The sequence below is a fragment of the Anabas testudineus genome, chromosome 18 (assembly GCF_900324465.2).
Source record: "Anabas testudineus chromosome 18, fAnaTes1.2, whole genome shotgun sequence".
Taxonomy (NCBI): Eukaryota; Metazoa; Chordata; class Actinopteri; order Anabantiformes; family Anabantidae; genus Anabas; species Anabas testudineus.
In genome coordinates, this window is record NC_046627.1 from 21,492,035 (window position 1) to 21,514,055 (window position 22,021).

The 22,021-nt window shown below is 41.7% G+C and overlaps 1 protein-coding gene across 5 annotated transcripts; it reads right to left on the reverse strand.

Annotated features, from left to right (window-relative positions):
• Nucleotides 1-757: 757 nt before the first annotated feature.
• On the reverse strand, nucleotides 758-21,162 carry arhgef11 (Rho guanine nucleotide exchange factor (GEF) 11). Of its 5 annotated transcripts, none has more exons than XM_026352666.1 (41): nucleotides 19,485-21,161; nucleotides 17,947-18,038; nucleotides 17,757-17,861; nucleotides 17,629-17,678; nucleotides 17,472-17,529; nucleotides 17,167-17,366; nucleotides 16,981-17,052; nucleotides 16,740-16,847; nucleotides 16,339-16,387; nucleotides 16,043-16,080; nucleotides 15,826-15,918; nucleotides 15,253-15,321; nucleotides 14,529-14,633; nucleotides 14,212-14,310; nucleotides 13,749-13,791; nucleotides 13,405-13,501; nucleotides 13,146-13,268; nucleotides 12,539-12,562; nucleotides 12,207-12,333; nucleotides 11,303-11,396; nucleotides 11,090-11,119; nucleotides 10,781-10,910; nucleotides 10,479-10,685; nucleotides 10,255-10,302; nucleotides 9,849-9,997; nucleotides 9,608-9,748; nucleotides 8,264-8,340; nucleotides 8,020-8,145; nucleotides 6,503-6,620; nucleotides 6,272-6,420; nucleotides 6,108-6,183; nucleotides 5,849-6,022; nucleotides 5,618-5,699; nucleotides 5,454-5,534; nucleotides 4,807-4,847; nucleotides 4,547-4,696; nucleotides 4,221-4,454; nucleotides 3,667-3,777; nucleotides 3,170-3,471; nucleotides 2,685-2,817; nucleotides 758-2,592 (listed from the first exon to the last, which is right to left on the reverse strand). In XM_026352666.1, exons 1-41 carry the CDS (start codon nucleotides 19,517-19,519, stop codon nucleotides 2,543-2,545), a joined length of 4,290 nt encoding a protein of 1,429 aa, XP_026208451.1. In that variant the 5' UTR covers nucleotides 19,520-21,161; the 3' UTR covers nucleotides 758-2,542. The 5 variants fall into 5 exon arrangements, with proteins under 5 accessions (XP_026208451.1, XP_026208452.1, XP_026208449.1 ...); XM_026352667.1 differs by having other exon boundaries at nucleotides 17,953-18,038; nucleotides 19,485-21,160; XM_026352664.1 differs by having other exon boundaries at nucleotides 11,090-11,396; nucleotides 17,953-18,038; nucleotides 19,485-21,162.
• Between the last annotated feature and the right edge of the window lie 859 nt (nucleotides 21,163-22,021).

Here is a 22,021-nt window from a genome sequence, read left to right on the forward strand (position 1 = left end):
GCTCGTGTTGCACATGTGTGACAGAAAAGTCACACTTCTTCATCAAGCACCCTCTTCCTTCAGACTGTTTCGAATAAAGAGTGAAAACTAAATTAATGTACTAGTAGATTCAGTGGCAGGTAAGACTGTGTACGATTCGACTGGCTCCTGGTTTGGTTCAGCTTGGTAGTGTGTCGTCAGTTCTGCAGCTGGTAAAGAGGCCGGGCAAGTGATCGCTGTTAGTATTTGAAACCAGCTCAAATAAACTTCAGTCCTGTGTGATTCCACCCAGCTTCATTAGGAAAAGAAAGAGACTAAAAACAAACAACAAATTAACTGGTTCGAGAAAAAACAGCTTGTAGCAGCTGGAAAAGAAATAAAATATATAAAAATATTTTGTGTCTAGTGTATTAAAATTAGACAAAAGTAGTTTAAAGTAAAGAAAGAAAAAAAAAACACTTGGCTTGAGCATCTCTGCTGGTTACACATGCGTCAATGAAGGCGAACAAAACGTTTCTCAATGTCAAGAACAATAATTTGACACATGCGCCAACAAAAGTTAAAGGAATAGTTCAACCCTTCAGTCATGTTGCATGGCAGATGAGAGATCAACACCGCTCTCATGTCTCTACGCTAAGTACAGAGCTGACACCGGCAGTCGATTAGCTTAGCTTAGCACAAACGGATGTAAACAGCTAGCCTGGTTCTGTCCAGACACAGAATCCACCTATGAGCATCAATTAAGATTATTAATTAACATATAACATCTTGTTTGTCTAGTTCACGCACAAAAAAAAAAAAAAAAAAAAAACATAAAACAAGACCTAACGTGTAATTCAGTGAGCTTAAAAGTCAGGCTAACTGCTTACTACCATCGAGTCTTTATGCTAAGCTAAGCTAAGCTAAGCTAAGCAGCTGCTGGCTGTAGCCTCATATCTTCTGTACAGATATGAGAGTGGTGTTGATCTTCCTAATTATTAGACAAGAAAACATATAAACTTACTTCCCAAAATGTTGTCAAATCTGTTTCTTCAAATGATGTTTTGCTTAATCTGAATGTGTTGCGATCAAAGAACAATTGTTATTTTTTGACATGAAGCATGTGCATATACCTTAGTCTTGAAAATTAAAACTTTACAAATCTTTTCTCAATAAATACAAGTTGTTCTGTGCAGTTGTTGCTGTGTTGTTTTCATTTGAATGCTACGTGAAACAAGAAACCAGTCCTTAAATGGCTTTGCATGTGGTCTAGAGGGATGTCAACATCTATCTGTGCACGACCATTGGATGGGAGGAAGGGAGAAGATGCTGGTTCACAGTATTTACCGCGGTATTTACACACACACACACACAATATACTGGAGGGGGCTAAAGGACACACAGTCATATTTTGGAGCATAGATCTGCAATGTCGACATCGATATTTGGCGGTAATTTCATCGAGTAGCAAAACAGGTTTTCACTCAAAATTCAAGTTTCAAGGTTTGAATCTGTAGTTGCCCTGTTTTCTTACACTTTGTTGACATTGCAAGTCTTAAATCAAGCTCCAAATCTCCTAAATCTCCCAAATTTGCACGACTTTACACAATGGAAATCCGCTGAGCTTGTTATTTGAATCACTGAGATCCCTGTACGCCTCTGAAGTGCCGCTGAAAATAACACCTGCCAGCATTTCAGTAGTCGACAGCGCAGTAGTGTTTCCAGAACAATTAGAAATATACATAAACGTGTGGTGATCAATATGTTGCACCGATGGAGAACCATCACGTAGCTTAAAAGAAGGCTTAAAGATATGACAACATCCCCTCAGAGCGGGGATACGAATGTCTGAGATGAATGATGCGGTGAGACGATGCTTGTGTGTGCGATATTGGTTTCCTTACCCAGTGCAAATAACCTGATTTATACAGACACAGTCCTTCGGCCAAGGTGGCAGGCGAACTCAGTGTAAAGCAACCAGTGAAGGGGGTGGGGAGGGAGAGGGACCCCTGGTGCCCGTCTTGGCTCAAGTGTCAACCCCCATATGGAGCCTGATGCGACTTCAGTTCCTGATCTGTCCACTGTAGAGGATGGACACGACAGAGGGTGGTGAGTAAAGTGCTGGGGTATTGGGTCCCTCAGGTTTTATCTTATGTTAACATTTCAACACTTTTCTGCTGCGTTCCTTCAACCAGCTTCAAGACATACAAGTCGTTTTCCAAATATATAGCATTTTCCCACTTTCAGTTCTTCCAACTTGTCCTTTTCTTCCTGTACTAGTCAACTTGTCTTCTGCCTTTTTTGTTCCTTCATGTATTTCTTCCTCCTCCTTCCTTGCGCTGAACTTCCTCGTGCTCTAGTGAAAGTCAGAGCTTGTGCTGGTGAGTCCGACCAGCTTCCTGGTATCCCAGGAAAAGAGAAAAAGAAAAACAATTGCGGCCCTTCTTGGGTTCTGCTCCAGTGGTTGGTGCATGCAGGAACGAGGGGTGAGGGGTGAGGGGAGGTGGGGCTAAGGTGCCCATTTGTGGTTGTGTCCTTACGGCAACGATCAAGAGCAAGTGGCCTAAATCACTCTAGAGTGATATCAGAATCCTGTCGACTGAATCTTGGGTTCTGCTGGACCTCCTTCTTTGCCTGGATGGGTACAGAGAAAAACTACATTACTTAGTATTCAAAAGAATTACTGCAACAGAAACCATTGTGTGATAAATTCAGACTCAGCTTACCGTCTCCTGAGCCGCGATCCAGAGATGGAGTTCTGGAGACGGTTGCCGAGCGACACTGATGATCGTCTGACTCCTGATTAACAGAGGACTCTGTGAGGGTTTCCAAAAGCTTGTGATGCGCCTTCTCTATTTCCTGCAAATGGGTGTGGGTACAAAGAAAGCCTCATTTAACAGCAGAATATAACATTAACATAATTGTGTTGGCTGTTGCAAGGTGATAAGCAAATTTTCATAAGGAACAACAACCGTCCAGAGTGATGATAACTGTAGTTGATGCACATTTCATTGTTTCTGTGTGTTTCTTAGTTGAATAAAAGAAATGAGAAATAGCCTAATACAAGTTATAAACTTTTGATTTTCACTGACTAAATGACAAGAAAACTGTTTGAGCCTGAGGGTGAGTGGGGAGTTAATGGACCCCCACAGATCATCTGCCCAGTCTAGACAAGAGTGGCCACCTTGTTGCTACACTAACATAAACTCACCTTTAACCGACGCAACTTGCTCGTCAGCCCCTCAATTGTGTGGAAAATCTCATCCACGTTTTTGATCATGTGACTCTTGTTTCCAGTCGGCGGTTGGCCCATTTCTTCTTCCTGTTCCAGTTGCATAGCGTCTAATTGGTTGGGCTCTGTACTGCAGACTGGTGTTTCCTCCTGCGTCTGTGGTGACATCGCTTCCTCCAGAGGGGGAGGGAAGTGAGTGGTGGTGGGGGTAGGTGGGTCGTTGAAGTCGTCAGTGACACTCTCTCCTTGCTCTACTGGCATTACCAAGTAGAACGTGTTCCCTAATACACAGAAATATTTTTATGAAAGCAAAGTGTTGGTGAGTGATCTCAGGGCTGCATTCAGCACAAGAGATTATAAACTACATCTATCTATTATCATCTATTGATATCTAACCAATATAAACAACACATGCAAATAAAAGTCTGTGCTTGTCTCACAAAACTACACAACTTGACCAATTCGGTCATCATTACCCTGCGTGGTGGCCTCGCCTCTTGGCTTGGATGATTGGTCTGAGGGGAGGGTGACATCATCGGTGATGCCATCAGGGACAGAAGAAGAAGAAGAAGGACCCGCAACCACAGCTATGCATAGAAGAAAGACGTGTGGCAAAGAAAACCGTGTGTGGAGGTGTTTATGAGTGAAAGCAGAGTGTGCAGCAGTGAGGGAAAGTAGTGAAGTAGCCAGTGCAGGATCGGTGTGTCATCGTGAAGTGAATGTCAAGCAGACAAAACAAAAAAGAAAATAAAGTGTGTGAGAATCAAAATAAATGAACTGTGTGGAGAAAACATGCAAGGGAAGGCACCCATTAACCCAGATTATAGAGAGCAGTCAGCTGAATCCACTTTCAGTTCAATCAAAACCACATTAATTAATTAATTCGAGTTAGCTGTTGCTTTGAATTTCATATTTGGTTGAAAATTACAGCGTAATGTTGTCTGATAACTGAATGAACTCAGAGCATACTGCAAACCATGCTGAGGAACTGAAGAAGAACATAAAAAAACAAAACTGTTTGATTTGTTACCTTTCCTTACAACCTGAATATTGCGTTTTTCAGCATCTGATGGTGGAATATGTTCAGGTTCAGACTCCCACTCATTGGTGCATAAACTGAGGACAGTCTCCAAAGACTCTGGCCTCTGTCTTTCTGCGGACGAGCTCCTTTCATTAACCGTCTCGTTGGTGGGTGTGTCGTCTGAATCGTGGCTCCATCCGTCCTCTTGCAGGTCTTGTAATATGAGCTGCCGTAGTGTTTCCACTGTAGAAGTATGAAAATAGAAATAAATGAGACTGAACGGATTATCTATACAAGAAACTAGAAGTTTGCAGCAGTTTCTGCTCCTTTCTCACCGTCTTGTAAAGCAGCTTCTGCCACTCCAGCTACTTGGTTTTCATCACAGTTGTAAGCTTCCGACTCGTCTGTATGCGTTTCTTCACATAGCACAATATTGTTGGAGGAATGAGCCTCTGTGGGGTCTGACTGCTCTGTCAGCGAGTTGTCTGAAAGATTTCAAACAATTGGAAAATAAACAAATCTTCATAATTACTGCTAGGTGAAAAAGCTCTATTTCTTCCACAGACATGCTGCATACTGTTGATGTGATCTTTACCTGGAGTTGAGACAGAGGATGCACTGCGTAAACTTGGGGAGCTATGGAAAATAAACACAAATACAAATACACTAAGCATAAACAGGACATCACTCAGTTTATGACTTTAATGACTTTCCTTCAAACTTCTTCTAGGTTGAAAAATGAATACAGGTATCAGGGGTATAGCAGCATTTTGGGTACAATAAATAGTGACAGACACTAACACAATGCAAAGCCATCAGTGAGAGCAACAGCTCCTCTCAGTGTTGAAACAAGATCACTACAGTTGCGGCTGCTTTGACCATGCAAACAGGCATAGGGCTCACTTAACTGCAGTTACTGACCAAAGATTTCAACTGCTGCCAGAAAACACTGACTACAGTGGGCTGTGTGGTTGTAACCAGGTCTGAGCTCTTTATCAACTTCAGTTAGAAGGTCATTCATGGTTCATACACAGTTATAAGGTCTGAAGAGACTCATGAACTCATACAGGAGAGAAGCCAATTTCATGATGTTGCTTTTAACTGCATTTGATATATTCCGTCATTGAAGATTGTTAAAAAATAATGTCTCATCTCATATTCATGAACCCATCGTGTATCGTCTCGTGAGCTAAATGTGTCACATCCTTTCATTTATTACTAAGAAACATCAGATTTACTCACGATATGGGCGTAGATCCATGATTGGTCAGTGGTGACGAAGCCCCAGCTGATGCAATGGCCTTTTCAAGAAAATCTTTCCATCTGTAAAAAAGATATGCAAAGTCAACACATCTTCCAAATGTAGAGCAATGCAGAACAGTTGTTCCTACGATGAAAAAGCTTACGTGTTCTTCTCTGATAATGTCCCAGCCACCAGCTCGTAGATCTGCCTCTCCATGGTGCTGATGATGTACAGGGCTTTGTTGTCTGAGGAGAAACCACAACATTTGGATATTTGATCAGGGAAACTAAAAAGAACACAAAGTGATGCCATACATTATCCCCTAGCAGAGAATAAAACACTCTCCCTAGGAAACAGACAAATGAGGTTAAAACAAGAGACACTGCTGGTGTACCTGTAGCTACTGAGCGGACCAGCAGTGAGTCCAGCTTCACAAGAGGACTAAAGGAAGTTTTGCTGTCTCCGCTCCCTCCACCCAGCCAGCGAGATGGGTATCGCAGCTGTAGTCGGTCATCTGGGCCCCTCTGAAGAAGGACGAGGCAGTCTGACAGCAGAAGCGCTTGGATCTCTAGAGGAGGAATACAGAGAAATGTGAGTACAGGGTCTGAAACCAAACTCATGACTGCATGTGTGAGAAAGACCCAAAGACTGACCTATCTGTTTATCTCTGCTAAGTTTCCAGATGAGAGGACCTTCATGAATCATTGTCTTTGTGGTGAGGTCAAGAGCCTGTAAGTAAAACAAAAACAAAGTTAGGTTACATGCATTGTTTCATTTTAATACAAATAAGAAAGGAGGAAGATAAAAACATGATCACCTTAAACTGAGGGGCAGGATCCAGCCGGCGCTGGTACTGGCTGAGACTTTGCCGGTGTTCTGTTTCCCTTACGACCTCGTTGACAGCCTGTAATATCCCCCGACAGCAAGCCTGGGCACGCTGGAGTGAGGGGAGGTCTGGCGAACCAGCTGAAGATAAACAATGACATCATTCTTAAAAATCTTTTCATTTGTTGGGGGTTCATATGCTCTGTATCTCTTGATTCCTCACCCTCTGTGTGCTTAATGATGTTGTCCAACAGCAGAGGATACTTAGTGAGTCGCTGCATCTCTGACACCAGCATGTCTTTGAGCTGCAGCCTCCGACAGTGAGGACTGGCCTCGCAGTCCTGAACAAGGATCAGAAACATCAGTGCGTAAAGAACATGTCTGATGACACACCCCCAAGACAAAGATGGATACAACAGGCATACAACCTTTTCACATCATCTTCAACCTCGACGATTACTTCCAGATAGATAAGTTACCATAAACTACCAGGGGTTTCTCTTTAATTTTATTATTATCAACATTGTACAAAATGTTGAAATTATGACAGAACAAACATGGAACTATGTAGTCAACAGAAATGTGTTAAATAACCCAGAATATATTTTATATTTAATTCTTTTATTTTACATTGTCTGAAGTAGCTGTATTTATCTTTGGCGCCCTCTAGGCTCCACTTGGAATGGTTTTCAGTTCATAGACTGTGTTTGTCAAGAGTTAAATAGTAACACTTCTTACCTTCCTAATGATCAGTTCTCTTGTGCAGGAAGGTCAATAGCCCTATTAGTGCCACTACAACTACTGTTGTACAATGTTGAAAATAATTAGGAAGAACCCACTGAAAGAGAAGCTACAGTAGCAAGAAAAAGTATGTGAACGTTTGGTATGGTTTTCTGCATTCATTTGTCATAAAATGGGATATGAGTGTTTACACCAGATCTAGTGCTGTGTGTTCTTTGCAAATAGTTCAGTGTTAGTTTCATCGGTCCACAAAACATTTTGCCCATACTGCTGTGGAGTGTCAATGTGCTCTTTGGCAAACTTCAGATGTGCAGCAATGCTCTTTTTAGTAAGCAGCAGTTTCCTTTGTTGTGTCCTGCCATAGACACCATGCTAGTTCACTGTTTTACCTACTGTTATATCTCGGGGTTGTTTCTTTACCTCATTAATGACTCTTTGTTGTGCCTTTTGGGTCATTTTGACTGACCACCCACTTCTTGGTAGAGTAGCCACAGTCCCAAAATGTCTCCATTTGTACATTGTCTAACCGTAGACTGGGAAAGTCTTTGACATCACTTTGTAACCCTTTCCAGCTTTATGTTAATTAAGATCTACAGTTCTTTAAGGGAGAGCCTCTGAAAGCTCCTTTTGTAGAGGGATTGGCTCACATAAGCGTATTCCTCTAGTGTGGAGCAAAGTCAAAACATTTTTTTACCAGTCAACGTAGCTCTGAGGTACTACAAGGTTTTTAAGGTAGTTCTCAACAAAGACATACAAGATCAGAAAGTTTTTTGGATTATTACTTTAGGCACATTGTATGTGGAAAAACTCTTACAGTGACATACAATTTAACCCATTAAATTAGTTTAATCGAGACTTCACATACTTTTCCTTGCCACTGTATGTCCAGTATGGACATACAGTGGCACCTATGTATACCTATGTATGACCCGAAATACAAACAAAAAAAAACAAGTCAAGTTTGTGTGTGTGTGTGTGTGTGTGTGTGTGTGTCTATACCTGGATGATATGTGCAAAGCGTGGATCTTTACGTTTTTTGTTTTTAATGAGCTCCAGAGCCTGAGTCTGCTGGCTGCACAGCTGGGCCGCTTGCTCCTGAAACTCATCTCCAGCTGCACCTTCAAACTGACCCATACACCCAAATGTTGACTTACTGAACAAACTAGACAATCACATTACAAAAACACAAGGTCGTGGAAATGGAAGTAATATGACGGAGGGTAAAATTGATTAATAAACTCACCCTGGCCAGCATAACGTCACCGATGTCCTGCACAACAGGAGTTTCTCTTTGCTTCTTCATTGCTTCACACAGACTTGCTGCAGAGAATCACAAGAAAAAAAAAAATCAAAAATCAATCTCACATGGGCGTTCATGTAAATCAGACCAAATATGTGTTTTATGGTACTTAATTCTCAAATGAATAAACACAGATATAATAATAATAATAAGAATATGGTTTTCATGTCAGGGTTAGTGGTTAATAGTAATCTATTGTTGTCCTTCATTTTGAGACATGGCCTGTTAATGTCCATCTTAAAAAGTGTTCTTGACAGCATATGTGTGAACAAGATCATATTCTTCCACACCCAGAAAACTGTGTGTTCAGTCACATTAGAACCACATTTGTTACATTTTGATGCTCCAGATAAATTGAGTCATTTTCTGATTGATTTCTATGCTGCTCAAAATTGCAGACTTGAATTAAAAAACAAAACAAAACAAAACAAAACAAAAAACTAATTTACCAATTAGCCACAACATTTCTACCCCGTGGGACCTGCCTATAGACAAGCTAGAGGATTGTTAACCAAAGGTTGTCGACAGTTTCTGAGTTAATTTTCATCTGAAAGGCCTTTTGGCAAACTTGTACTGAGGAGTTTTGTCCATCTGGCTACTCTGTCCTACAGGCCTGATTGGTGGAGTGCTGCAGAGATGGTTGTTCTTCTGGACGGTTCACCTCTCTCCACAGAGATACACTGGAGGTCTTTCAAAGTGACCATTGGGTTCTTGGTCACCTCCCAGACTAAGGCATTTCTCTCTCTGTCGCTCTAGGAAGAGTCCTGGTGATTCCAGACTTCTTCAATTTACAGATGATGAAGGTCACTGTGCTCCTTCAGACCTTTAATGCTGCAGAAATGTTTCTTTACCCTTCCCCAGATCTGTGCCTCGATAAATCCTGTACAAGAGGTCTGCAGACAATTTCCTTGGACTTCATGTCTTGGTTTGTGCTCTGACGTACACTGTTAACTATGGTACCTTATATAAACAGGTGTATGTTTTTCCAAATCATGTCCACTCTACTGAATTTCCCAAAGGTGGACTCCACTATAGATACATCTCAACAATGATCAGTGGAAACAAGATACATCAGAGCTCAATTCTGAGTGTCATGGGAAAAGCTGTGAAGTCTTATGTAATTTGTTCATTTTTAATAAATTTCTGAACATTTTAAACAACGTCTTGGAAATGGAGGAAAATAATGAATTTAATCCATTTTGGAATAAGGCTGTGACATAACAAAATGTGTACTATATTTAAAAAGCTGACACACACACGTCCACTGTCACAGATATGCAGACTGACCGTGGAGTTCATAGACCTGTGGTAGGTTAGGAAATATGCAGGCCAGCTCATCTGAGTTTAACACTGATCTCATCTTCTGGAAGAACACCTGGTCTAGGACCCTCAAGGTTCGTAAGTGGGACACCTCGGTTGTGAATAGCTCTGAAGATCATAAGCAGAGAGGAGCAAATGTAAAACGTTATTTTAAAAGTTCTCAAAACTGTAAGTTCTGTGAGGTTAAATAATATTTAAATGTTCGTACCATATATGACAGCCTGTCTGTCCATCTCCCTCTGGCTGAGTGTGGAGAGGAGGTGAGGAGGCACGGTGTCTTTCCAATTCAGACGTTCAGATACCTCCTCCTCCAGTGGCGCGGCATCTGGTAGCAGAGCTAATGGGGAGTCCACACTCCTACATAGTCACACACAAACACACACAAGTAAACACGTGTAGAGAGCATTGTTCCAAATACATGTGAAGCTGTGAAACGAGAGCAGCAAAAAAAATTATACACCGTGGTATGTGGTAATGGAAAAAAAACTGTTGTGAAGTCAGGATTCTACACTTAGACCCAGCTCTGTTTTATATATTTTACACTGACAAAGCTTTAACGTAACAGAAAACATCTTCTGTGTTCACCTAACACAGGGGACAACATGGGAACTTACCTGCGTCTAGATCGAGGGGTGTATGGGGGTGTAGGGTTCTCTAGAGACCTGAGTTTAAAAAAGAGTGGAGAGAGATGGCATGAGATGAAAACCTACACTTCTAGGGCTATCACAGAAGAATCTGATTATCTGTGAAAGGCAAAGTCTATACTCCTAAAAGTTCATATAGGTGATGACAAATGATCCCTGCATGAAGAATATCTCCAATCATTTAAAAACTTTACCGTGCAGAGCTGCTAGATGCAGAAGATGAGGTACTGTGCTGCAGCAGTCTGAGGCCTGGCCCCTCCCTCTCCTCTCCACAGTCCTCCATGTCCACATCACTACGAGAACGAGGGACAGACTCTGTCCCTGAGGCGGCCCCCCGTCGCCGTCCTTCTCCCTGAGCCTTCAGTGACTCGCTGCGTGCCAATCGGACTGAGACCGTGGGGCTGAAGAAAATAAACAGCATCTTACTAAATCAGTACCCAGACTTTCAAGCCAATGTGAAATATAAACTATAGTTTAAGGAGCACTTCACAGCTACCTCTCCATTTCATCTCCCAGGCTGCTGGAGGAGAGCCTCTGAGGGTCAGCAGCATCACCTCCCTCCTCTCCTGTCGGCTCTGTGTGGTTCTCAAACTGCTGAATAATGTTTCTCACGTTGCCAGAACGCACTGCACACAGACATATTACATACTATTTAACTGTAGTCTGATAAAAGTCTCACCCCGTTTAACTACAGTGTAAACGATAATAAAACCACATACATTGCAAGAATAACTCATATGTTTGTTAAAAAACTAAAGTTAACATAAGACTAAGAACAGAAGAGCAATGGTAAAAAAATAAATACCTTCGGTGGGTGACAACGGGACATGGAATGCTACGAAAGCAAAGTGAATCAAAAAGAAAATGAAAACAGAAAAATGAGCATTCAGTAACTTAATAAACCTGTGAAAAATCAAAAGGAGAAGGACAGAAACAAAATCCAGACAAATACAATATATGTGTGTGTAAGTGTGCTTCTTATCTGGTGTGCAGGTTGTGTCTGTATGTGTGTATTTACTGGACTGAGACGTGGTCCGGGGTTTGCCGATGTACTTCAGGATGGGATTTCTCTTTTTATCCTCCCCATCTTTCTCTTTCTTCATACCACTCAGCTGTCAAGAGAGGAACAATATCATAGAATAAAAGCATATATGATGTATTTTTTTCTTCTATACTGACTTCTATTCATTTCTTTATTAGCTATAACAACACATTTGTTTACCCAAATAATTTCATTTTAACAACATCAGTTTATGCTGAAACTAAAAAGAAAGAGCAATTTAACAACAAAAACACACAAAAGCAGATTTGTTTTTTACTTCTTGCCAACTGAGCCTTAACACTGACTGTGTGTTGCAGCTGAATATCATTAGTTATGTATTTAAAATGTGTTCTCCACCAGTAGTATCTCTAGAGCTTGTTTATATCAGCCCTGCTCTCTCAGAAGCAGAGGAGAAAAGACCGGCTAAGCTTCTGTGACTTGCTCACCTGATCAGACCCAGCAGGAGAGAGCTAAGACTTTTAAAATAGTGCCAGAAATCAAACTGCATGTACAGGAAGAGGATCTGGAGTTTCTACAGGATGATCAATCACATACAAAAGTACTTGGACACATGGAGTAGATGTATTCCTCTCTCCAATGTGTGAGGTTGGTTTACAGATATGTATTTTTTCCTTCAACTAATTCATTTTCCTGTCATATATCTAGTTATTAGGAAAATTACTGAACAGTTCCTCAGCTTGAGTGGATGATGCAGGACTGCATGTTTCCTTATGCACAGCAAAAACAATTTATATGTAAGCATGGTTTCATCAAGAATAAATTCAACATAGTATGAGGTAAAATTACCTAGATAATAACTCAAACAGCTTTCATTAGGTTTGGCCAGTGGAGGACATCTCAATCAACTCATCAATCTTACCTTTTTCGTCTTTAAAAAGGTGAGCCACTTCTCCTTCTCTGTGCTCAGACCAGGGAAGACCTTGGAGTCTCTTAGCTTGATACCAGAGTGACGCAGATACAGGAGCACCGCTGATGCCAGAGGAGAACTGAGGAGGAGAAGCAAAAGAGGTGGAGATAAAGAGAGACAGAGAGATGGGACAAAGATGGCGGGGGTAAAATATGAAGAGAAAATAATCAAAAAAGGAAATACAGGGAAACAAATAAAGAAAAAAGTGAAGTGTAAGTAGTACCAAACAATAGTGCAGGTGTTAAATCACAATCGCAGTGTTAAAGACAAAATGCTTTCTTTACCTTCTGTCCTCTTCGTGCTTTGATCTGAAGCAGGAACAAAAAAAGAGACATAGAAATGTTGTTAACACCCTGCACAACAAATAACAGGTCAAAGAAGTATCCAGTTTAATTCCCTTAAGGTAAATCCAGTCCATTCAGGTGCAGCCACTGGTCTGAGAAACAAAACGCAAAGCCACAGTCATGTGATGCCAATCATCTTCTGTGTGTATAAAGTCAAAGGCGTAAATGTCATGTGGTTTTCAGAAATGGTGATGACCTTTGTTATGAGCTTCTTCTGTTGCTTTGTAACAACTGTTTTATTGAGCCCCTAACAACCACTGTCGACACTGTCGCCAGGTATGTCTGGTTCAAAAGTGTCTGTGTGTAAGAGCCATGTGTTAAGCTAAACATTAGTTGTTAACAGGTGGAATTAAACCCTTTAATCCATTTGGTTCTTTTTTAGATAAAAGAGTAAAAATATGCAAATAATTCACAAGGTTGTTTATTTGGACATCATTTGCATAAAGGTGAGTCAACTTGTCCAGAAAATGAGCATTTACCATGAATCTAAAGTTGGTACAATTTTATAGTTTTTGGAAACAGGTGATCAAGTGAGTCACACACTTACAGTATCTCCCAAAGGGCGGTGGCCTGTTTGTCCACAACCTGTTTCTCCTTCACTGGGTCTCCATCGATGTGCCGCAGGTCTCCTTCTCCAAAAAGACAGCCAAGACCCATCATCTGCTTGTTCCTACAAAAACACAACTCTAACAGGTTAATTTTTCTTGTATGGTCATAATTTTTTCCTAAACAGACGTTCAGACAACACTAACGTCCACTGAACAACTCCCAGTATTAATAATTAACACTAAACAGACGTTATGTACCTATAGTCTTGTATCTGGTCTTGGATGTCTGGCAGCACTTGTTGCTGCAGCTCAGATAAAGGTCCTCTGATGTCCTCCTGGGCATGAAGTCTACTTTCTGAGAAGATGAGGGACAGGGACAAACATTAAGTCAGTGAATACAGACTTCTCAAATCAACTGTGCAGCCACAGTTTATAGTTACATAAACAAAATACATCGAGCTGAATGACTCTTGTAAAAATGAAGACCTCAGTTACCAATTATGTTAATAACTGATGACGTAATGATGATTAACTGAAAGTTAAAAATAATCATGGAAGGTAGTAAGTCAAGAAGACTTTAGTAGTCAAAAGACATCTCTTACCTATGTCTGTGAGATACGCCTCTCGCACTTTGATTTTCAAGGGCTACAAGTGAAACAAACAAAATTGAAAATAAATATTAATTTCAGTGTTGTCTTTCAATATTTAAACTGTTAAGATGTGTCTAAATTAAAAATGTACAGTTTCTAAATTCAACAGGCTCTGTGATGTAGTTTCCCCTGTGGTCCAGTAGAGGGTGCTCTTAAAAATCTGATTGACCTATTGAATCTACTGACAAATCAAATCACAGTTGATGACAACTCAGATGCACCTGAAATCTTTGTGTTTAGACAGTAAATGTCAGCGTTCTGACCACTGACTCATGGACAGGGTGGGCTGCAATCTGCTCTTAAATTAGTTCAAACTAATAATGTGGTTGTTGGAATTCAAACATAACTTTTTGAAAATATGGTGAATACACAGAGAAATAAGAGAGTAAGACTACTGAGATAGGTTGGTACGTACAGCATCCGGGTCCAGGAAATGAGAGCAGATCTGAGGGGCAAGTGTGCGTGCATCTTTAGTAGTGGAGCCCAGGTAAGCCTCCACTGACAGGTAGAACAGCTGTAGTAGACACACACACATAATCCAGATATACATACTGCAAAGCTGTAAATCAATACTGATGCTAAGCTCAGCATTAAGGTACAACAATAAAACAATTATCAAATAATTGTAGAATAACAAGTATAATAGTTGATATAGTTGATTGAAAATACAGGAGAGCAATTCAAGCTCCTTATCTAATTACTTTTGTAACTTAGAATATGACATAGACAGACCAGAGGGTTGGGGTCCAGAAGCTGGGTGAAGACATATCGCATGAACACCATCATGTGAGCAGGCCGTGACTTTAATAATTCAATGTCCTGGAACGGACCGTCCATCTGAGACAAAGTCAGAGAAAAATATTACCAACTGTGCAGCTTAATTATCAGACACGTCTGTGTTCTGATAAAATACTTTCTCATGAGCATTGTTCCAACAGCAAACTCAATATCCATTCTGTAGAATAATTACCAGGTGATCTAATTGCTTGATTGAGAGGAGGTGTGGCTTAGACTGAGGCTCTGGTGTTGTGTGTTATCAGGCAGCTTTTGTGCTGCAGCCAAAAACAGGTAGAAAGTTTGCAAAACGCTAGTTGCCCCCATGAGGCATCGAGAAAGGGACGAAAATCTGGGAGACTGTGTCGGCAGCTTCAGCTAAAACTGAGTTTTGTTATTTGTTAATACAGTGATTCTTCTGAGTTTATGAAATACATTGACAGGGAAAATGTCCCTGTTATATATTATCTCAGAAACATAAGAACGTATCATCTTTAACCTAATGAAAAAAATCTATCATCTATGATAAAACTGCATCAGTTCAACAGCAAAAATTGTCGTGCAAGGTAAAAAGGTGGAAAGAGCTACAGTGCAGGAAAAGGATGAAAACATTTTGTCAGCAAAAGAAAGACTGAAAATCACATCAGTGTGGATCGATTTAAGTCTGAAAGGCCCTTCTCACCTCATTAAATGCATAGCCATCATATTCTTCATCCTCTTCCTCAGGGCCAATGATCTGAGCCTTTCCGCCCTGTGAGCACAAAAACAGGCACATTTCATGAAGTGGAAACCATTTGGTCAGAGAACAGTGACAGCAGGTCCAAGCACATCTACTATTTTACTACAGAGGATGGTGTGAAATTAATGAGGCAAAGGCTGTGATCAAAATCTTTTCAGTCACATATATTTTAGACATGGCGATGAGTGACAAATGTAGAGGAACAGATGAAGAGGAGAGAACAGAGCAACATCTCTGAATAGTCAAATAATGTTTGTCCTGGAGTTTCAGAAATATGCAGAATATGATTCAGCCAGTGTGTTGACATTTTGCTGATTTCCTATTTAAGTAAATAATTAATAAAGTTTATTTACATTTGATTTGGTTACTTTGACATGAAATAATAATGACACATTAAACAATAAAACACTGATTGACCATGTCCTCTGTTTACAGCAGGACACAGTAACTGTGCTTTTTCACACTGCAGGTGGCATCATATATATAAAATTGTGCATGTGCACGTGTCCATCTCACCGATTCAGGCAGGGTTTGTGTGTCGGAGCCCTGGCGTCTGTGTAGAGCTGTCCTGAAGGAGGGTGAGGGGGAGGAGTGGGGACTCTCATAGGCCTGGTGAGGAGGAGCGAGGGAGGGAGGACGAGTGGGGGGGCGTGATGAGTGGGACCATCACATACAAAGAAACACACGCATACAATCGCACCAGTTCATGACAACACAAGACAGCACAGCCTACCTCCATGTCTCCTTCGCTTGAGTCCACTGATAGTCGACCTGCCAAAGCACAGAGCAGTTCAGAGCCACTTGTACAAAATCTTTTATATTAAATAAATTAATATTAAATGTATTATTTTTTTAGGGCAGGTGGCCTCAGAGGTCGGTAATCTAAGACCTTGTATTCCATAAGAGAAAACCAATTTTAAACTATTGTGATAAAGTGAGTTTACTAATGCCACTGACAGATCTAATCACAGTGCAGTGCACAACAAAAGCTCTGTGGTGCTGAATTAAACAGGTAACTGAGAAACAAACCTTCTCCTGCCATGACGTAGTTTGTGACTGGTTCTGATCGCGTTCCCTCCTGGAAAAGCAACATCAGCAAATTCTTAGCAAAGGCTTTAACAAGAACATACAAGTGTGCAATTCAAATTACCCATGGTGCAATTGGAATTGTAATTTTTTTTCCATTTAAGATTGTTGCAGTACAATGCACATTCTCTGCTGCTGTAACGTGGAAATTTCCCCACTGTGGGCTGAATAAAGGCTTCTATTACATATAATGTCATGATTAAATGTGGATTCATTGTTTTTTAAGACAATTTTGGGCAGTGAAACAGACACCTGCTGTATGCCAGTAAAACTAAATGTTAAATATAAAGTGGAGTTCTCTGTAAAAACAGAAGCTACATAAGGTAAAAAGTCTGTCTCCTCACCAGATCTTGCTGAATCTTGACCCTGACTTGGTGAGCCCTCCTCTTGGCACTTTCAATGCGCTCCTCCAGTGACGCTGACGGATTTCTCAACCGCTCCTCCATCAGGTCCTGTTATCAACAGTAGAATTTAACTACAAAACTTGATTGTCATTGATTATGAAGGAATCATGGTACAATAACACAGTCAGACACAAGACAAACCAGAAGCAAGAAGAGTCCGATAACTCATCTGAACACAAACCTGTAGTTCAGCCTCTTCCTGCTCCAGCATTTTCCTGAGTATCTCAGAGGCATGTTTCTGTACTTCTGGGTCCTAAAAGAACAAAACAACCACAACAACTGTCAATTTGATGCTGTATATGAAATTATGTGCAATATCTCTAAAACATATACCTACGCCAGCCAGGTAATATCAATATTATTGTACCTGTAGTGGTTTGGGTCCAGTGATTCTTTGTGAAGTGGTACTACTCAATCCAGAAGGCAGGGGTGGAGGTGGAGGAGGTGGGATGTCCCCACCCACAGACATTTTCTGATTGGATGTGAGGTCAGTAGGGAGGGGCTCTAATGGCAATGAGGAGGATGAGGGGGGCGGGCCTTGTAGCGTCATGGCGACATACGGTCCAGCTACGAGACAGAGAGACGTGGGACAAGGTAAAATATAAATACAGCAACAAACCAAATATATTAAATCAAATCAGGACAGGAGTGACACTTCAAACTCAAACTCACATTTGATTAGTTTTACCACTTCCTGGTGGGACATGGAGGACACCAGGGAGCCATTAACCTGTGAGAGAAGAAGAACATGACAAAAAAACCTCATTCAGCAACAATAAAAACAGCAAGTAACTCACATTCAGCATCTGTTACACAAAGTAGTAAAAACCTTTATGATGCGGTCTCCTTCTTGGACCCCCGCCTTGACTGCTGCTCCACCTGTAAAGAGGAAGAAAGTTTTAAAGTCATCGGTGTAAAACAACAGGATACAATAATAACACTAAGACTGTGTCTCACCTGGTCGGACATTCTGCACTAGCTTGATTCTCTCTCCACACACTGTGAAGCCGAAGCCTCGTTGGTCCTTCTGCACGACTACGCATCGCTGGACAAGACCAGGACCTGGGAGATGAGGACAGGAGGATGTAAAGGGTGACTGGGGGATTTTAAATTCTATTAAAATTGATCACAAAACCATCACATTTACCCGTACTCTCAACAGCGACGTCAGGTGTCAGCTCCCTCTGTTGTGGGGCAGGAGATTTCCGCTCCGAGTCCCCGATAGTCAGACTGCTCAGCCTGGGTTTGAAGGATAGGAGAGACTTTAGAATAAGACTTCACTTAACAGGTTGACTGAGAAAACGCTCTGGTTGGTTGAAGTATTAAAAGGGGGCAACAAAAGGGAACAAATACAGAGATGGACGATACTTGAAGGAAACATGGATTAAAAGTGATGGAAAAGGACCAAGAAGTAAGAAATAAAACTGACAACAGGATGCAATGCAGTAAGATAGGTGGAGGTGGGAGTCAGGAGAAGCTGATTCAAGAAAGGCAACAGGTCAGATGTGGGGAGAAGATGTATGTAGTATATAAACAGCATATGAAGCAACAAGAAAGTGGTCAACGTAGAAACTCACCAAGCGGCAAAAGGGCTGCAAGTGAAGCATGACAGTTAAGCAGGAAAAACAGGGAAAGGAGACAGAGAGAGAGAAAAGACATTCAGAATACAGACCAATCTCTAGGCACATGGACACAGAGCGACTGACTGAATCATCCCTGTGCTCTTTACACTCACTAGAAGCAGCCATGGCTTCTGAAAGCAAATCTATTTGAGCATGTATGATGCAAGAACAGACAGCATAAGCACTGAAGCCATTTGGTATTATTCCAGAGGTCAAATGACTGGTTGGCTTAAAGGAACAACACACAGAATATTCAATGATATGTAGTGGTTCACTAATATCTGGGGAAACTCTTCATGATTCATATTCAGTCCTACTTTGAGGACAGTTGTAACTTATTGTTCAGGCTAAAGAATGAACTGAAGTAGGAGGTAAAGTTAGTTCAGTGGTGCTTCTTGTTTATAAAGATGAATCTGAATTGTTGCAACACAGTTTAATCACAATTTTTATTTTTTTTTGGTATCCATTTCTTTTGGCTCATAGGTGTCATTAACCCCAGACCCTGACATAAGCTCTCACTGCACAGCTGTCCTACCTGAACAGGTTGGCGTTTTTCTGATTGGCCGCCCTGCCGTCACATGACACACACAGACACAGCAGTGGGAAGTTAATGTGCACATGCACAAGAACACACAGAGGGGAAAAAAGTTGACAGCAGGAGAAACAGGAAAGACACATAATCAAGACAAAGAGGCATCAGACAAAGGATCACGGAGTCACAGTGAGGGTCTACGTGGTCAATGTGGTAATGAACTGCACTACAGACACAATAGGTGAACAGTCAACATGAGATGACATTCAGGCAACGAACAGACACTGGAAAAGATATTTTACCTAAAATTGGTTTTGAGTAAGACTTTGTTATGCAATATGCTTCACACAGTTTTATCACCTGCCAGTAAACAGCTTGAGTGACTGGTTTTTCCAGCACCCAGACTGGATCACAATCAGATAAAAATCATATCAACACACCGATCTGAGAGTTCTGCCTTTGTAAGCAAGGTTTTACGATTAAGCACAGAAACTGAAACTGTCTGAGTGTATTGGGACGTGTGGCTCGTACCTGTCCAGTGTGGAGGTGGGCTGGCGTAGACTCATGTCTGCAGCCTTGTGACACTCCTCCTCTTTGTGGTGCTGAATCACAACTGTCACTAGGCCTCTTTCATCATCATCACCAACACCATCATCATCGTCTTTTTCCTCTTCAGTGTTCAGTCCACACAATGGAGCTCTCTGCTGTGCTTTGATCAGAAATTCAAGCCACTGGGAAGCTGTTTCAGATCAGACAGCGTGATCTTCATGTTCCCGTCCACCCAAGTGGTTCCAGTTGGGTGTCAGTAGGATTATAAAAGAAAGTGCTGCTAAATCTAACATTCAAATCTGACTGATCTTCTTAGTGTCCTCTTTACTGGGCTACAATAGTGGTTAAAAAGAAATGCACTGTTGGTGGCTTGATGCAGTGGTTGAGCTGTAGTGGAAAATGCATAAAGGACAGTCTGCTTCCTCAAAATTCATCAATCATGAATGAGTGGCTGATATGTCTCGCTGTGCCGCAGGAGGTCAACAACAGCCCTGCCTTTCAGAGTCTGTCTAAATAATCGGATGAATTGAAGATCAAAGTCCAATGTAGCTGCTTCAATATGCATACCTGATGTCCAGGTGTCAGCACAGTGTTTCCTTGAATTATATGTAGTGAAGCTTGCTGTGAAATAATGCTACTACCCAAAGGCTTACACACAGACACAGACTTGTTTACATGTGTGGGTTTAAAGAGCTGTGCCAACCTAAATAATCCCACACACGCTAAGTACTATTTTAGTGTGGCTGTTTTCCCAGTCATATGCAAAGTGATTTTAAATGTGATCTGTATCTGTAGGTCGCTAATGCAAACTGCTCCATCCACAGAAAAAACACCACTGTCTGCCAAATAAAAGCCAATGTCTCCGCAACCTTCACTTCTACCTAGTAAACTATCTGTAACTGGAGGAAATGTAAATGCTACTACACTGTAAACAACAGCCAGCACAAGTTTGGCTTTACATTAAGGTTATTCGCCATCAAGCCAGCTAGCTAGCTAATTAGCAGGTTGCTCTGGATTAGCCAGCTTCCTAAAATGAAAGCACTGTGCAGAATATGAGCTAAAGGTGCTTCTCGATGTTGAGTTTCACTTGTCTGATAAGCTAACTAAAACAGTGATTGCCATCTAAAGTGGCCTGCTCTATCCAGCTAGTGTTAGCTTGCTGACGCTAGCTCTACGGATGGGCCGACGTCCATCCACGGCATGGCGTGGTTCTCTCCCCGGCCGAAAGCGCTGCGTCTTCGCCTCTCCGCTCCGCCACGAGTCGCTCCTTTGAAGGAGGCTAGCTAACCGGCTATGTCTGCAGGATGAGCGCCCAGCATGGGTCGAGCTGCTTGGGAGGAGATGTGAAAGAGGTCGAAGCGGTGTCCGCCCATTCAAATCCCAGCTCCAAACACCCCGGAGTCCTGTTTTCGTGCAAATTCAAAGCAAAAGCTGCATGTTAGCCTGCTAGTTAGCTAGCTAGCTAGGTGAATACGGTTCCAGTAAGGCTCCACCTCGGGTCTCCTTTCAAAGCCCAGGGGTGAATGTGGACTTGCTTCCTTTTGCTGTGGTTTGGCGAGACACCCAGCTGCACTTCCAGTCCTCCTGTGCGTGTTTATGTCCTGGCTCGGTGGCAGTTCTTACCCTAATGCTCTCTACTGTGTTGTTATCCTTCAGTGTTGACTGGCTGCCGAGCGGACCTCACACGTCCAGAGCGGAACAGCGCCCCCCGTGTGGCCACACGGTGTTACTGCAGAGGGAGAAGATGTCATGGAGCACTTCTCACTGTCATCAGCTGTGACTGAGCCAACGTGATGTGTAGTGAGTGCAACAAAATGAAACGATGTTACAACAACCCAACGTGTGAAACTGGATCTAAAAGTATCTACAAAGCTGTGCTCTGTGTAAATATCCAGAGAGATGCTGTGCTGCAGAAAACCCCATGTGGTGCTTCTGCATGTTTTTGTTTACTTACTGAATCATGACCTGCAAATATATTATTTTATGTTAAGCAACTAATCATCACTTGTGCAGTCAGTTGGTTTAAGTCACACAATATGGTTATGACACTCAGCCAGAGTTGGCTTTAAGGGGTGTGGGAGACTCTGAAGTGAGCTGGAGGAAAGCTCTTTAGTTTATTTGCCATAAGATAAACTGCATTTGTTTTTAGTTAATTTAGATTATTGTGTAGAGATCTGTATCCCCGCCGACATGGGGCGAGAGAGAAACTTTACACCGACTGTGGTTCACTGTGGTAAAATATGTCACTTGTTTATGTCACTAAATGTAAATGTTATGGTGTGATGTCGTGATATTCAGCCACAGAGACGCGTCCTAATAATGCACTACTAACATACTGATCAATCGCAGTCATTTCCTGCTCGATGGGTGCATGTGGTCACTAGATTCACAGATCTTTACCCCAGCTCTCACTCCCTCTCTCATGCAACATACCAGCACCGCTGGACACTGGACACGACCTGTGGAGCAGACCAGTTAGTTTTCTTAGCTGACGTCATATGTAACACTTTAAGATGACC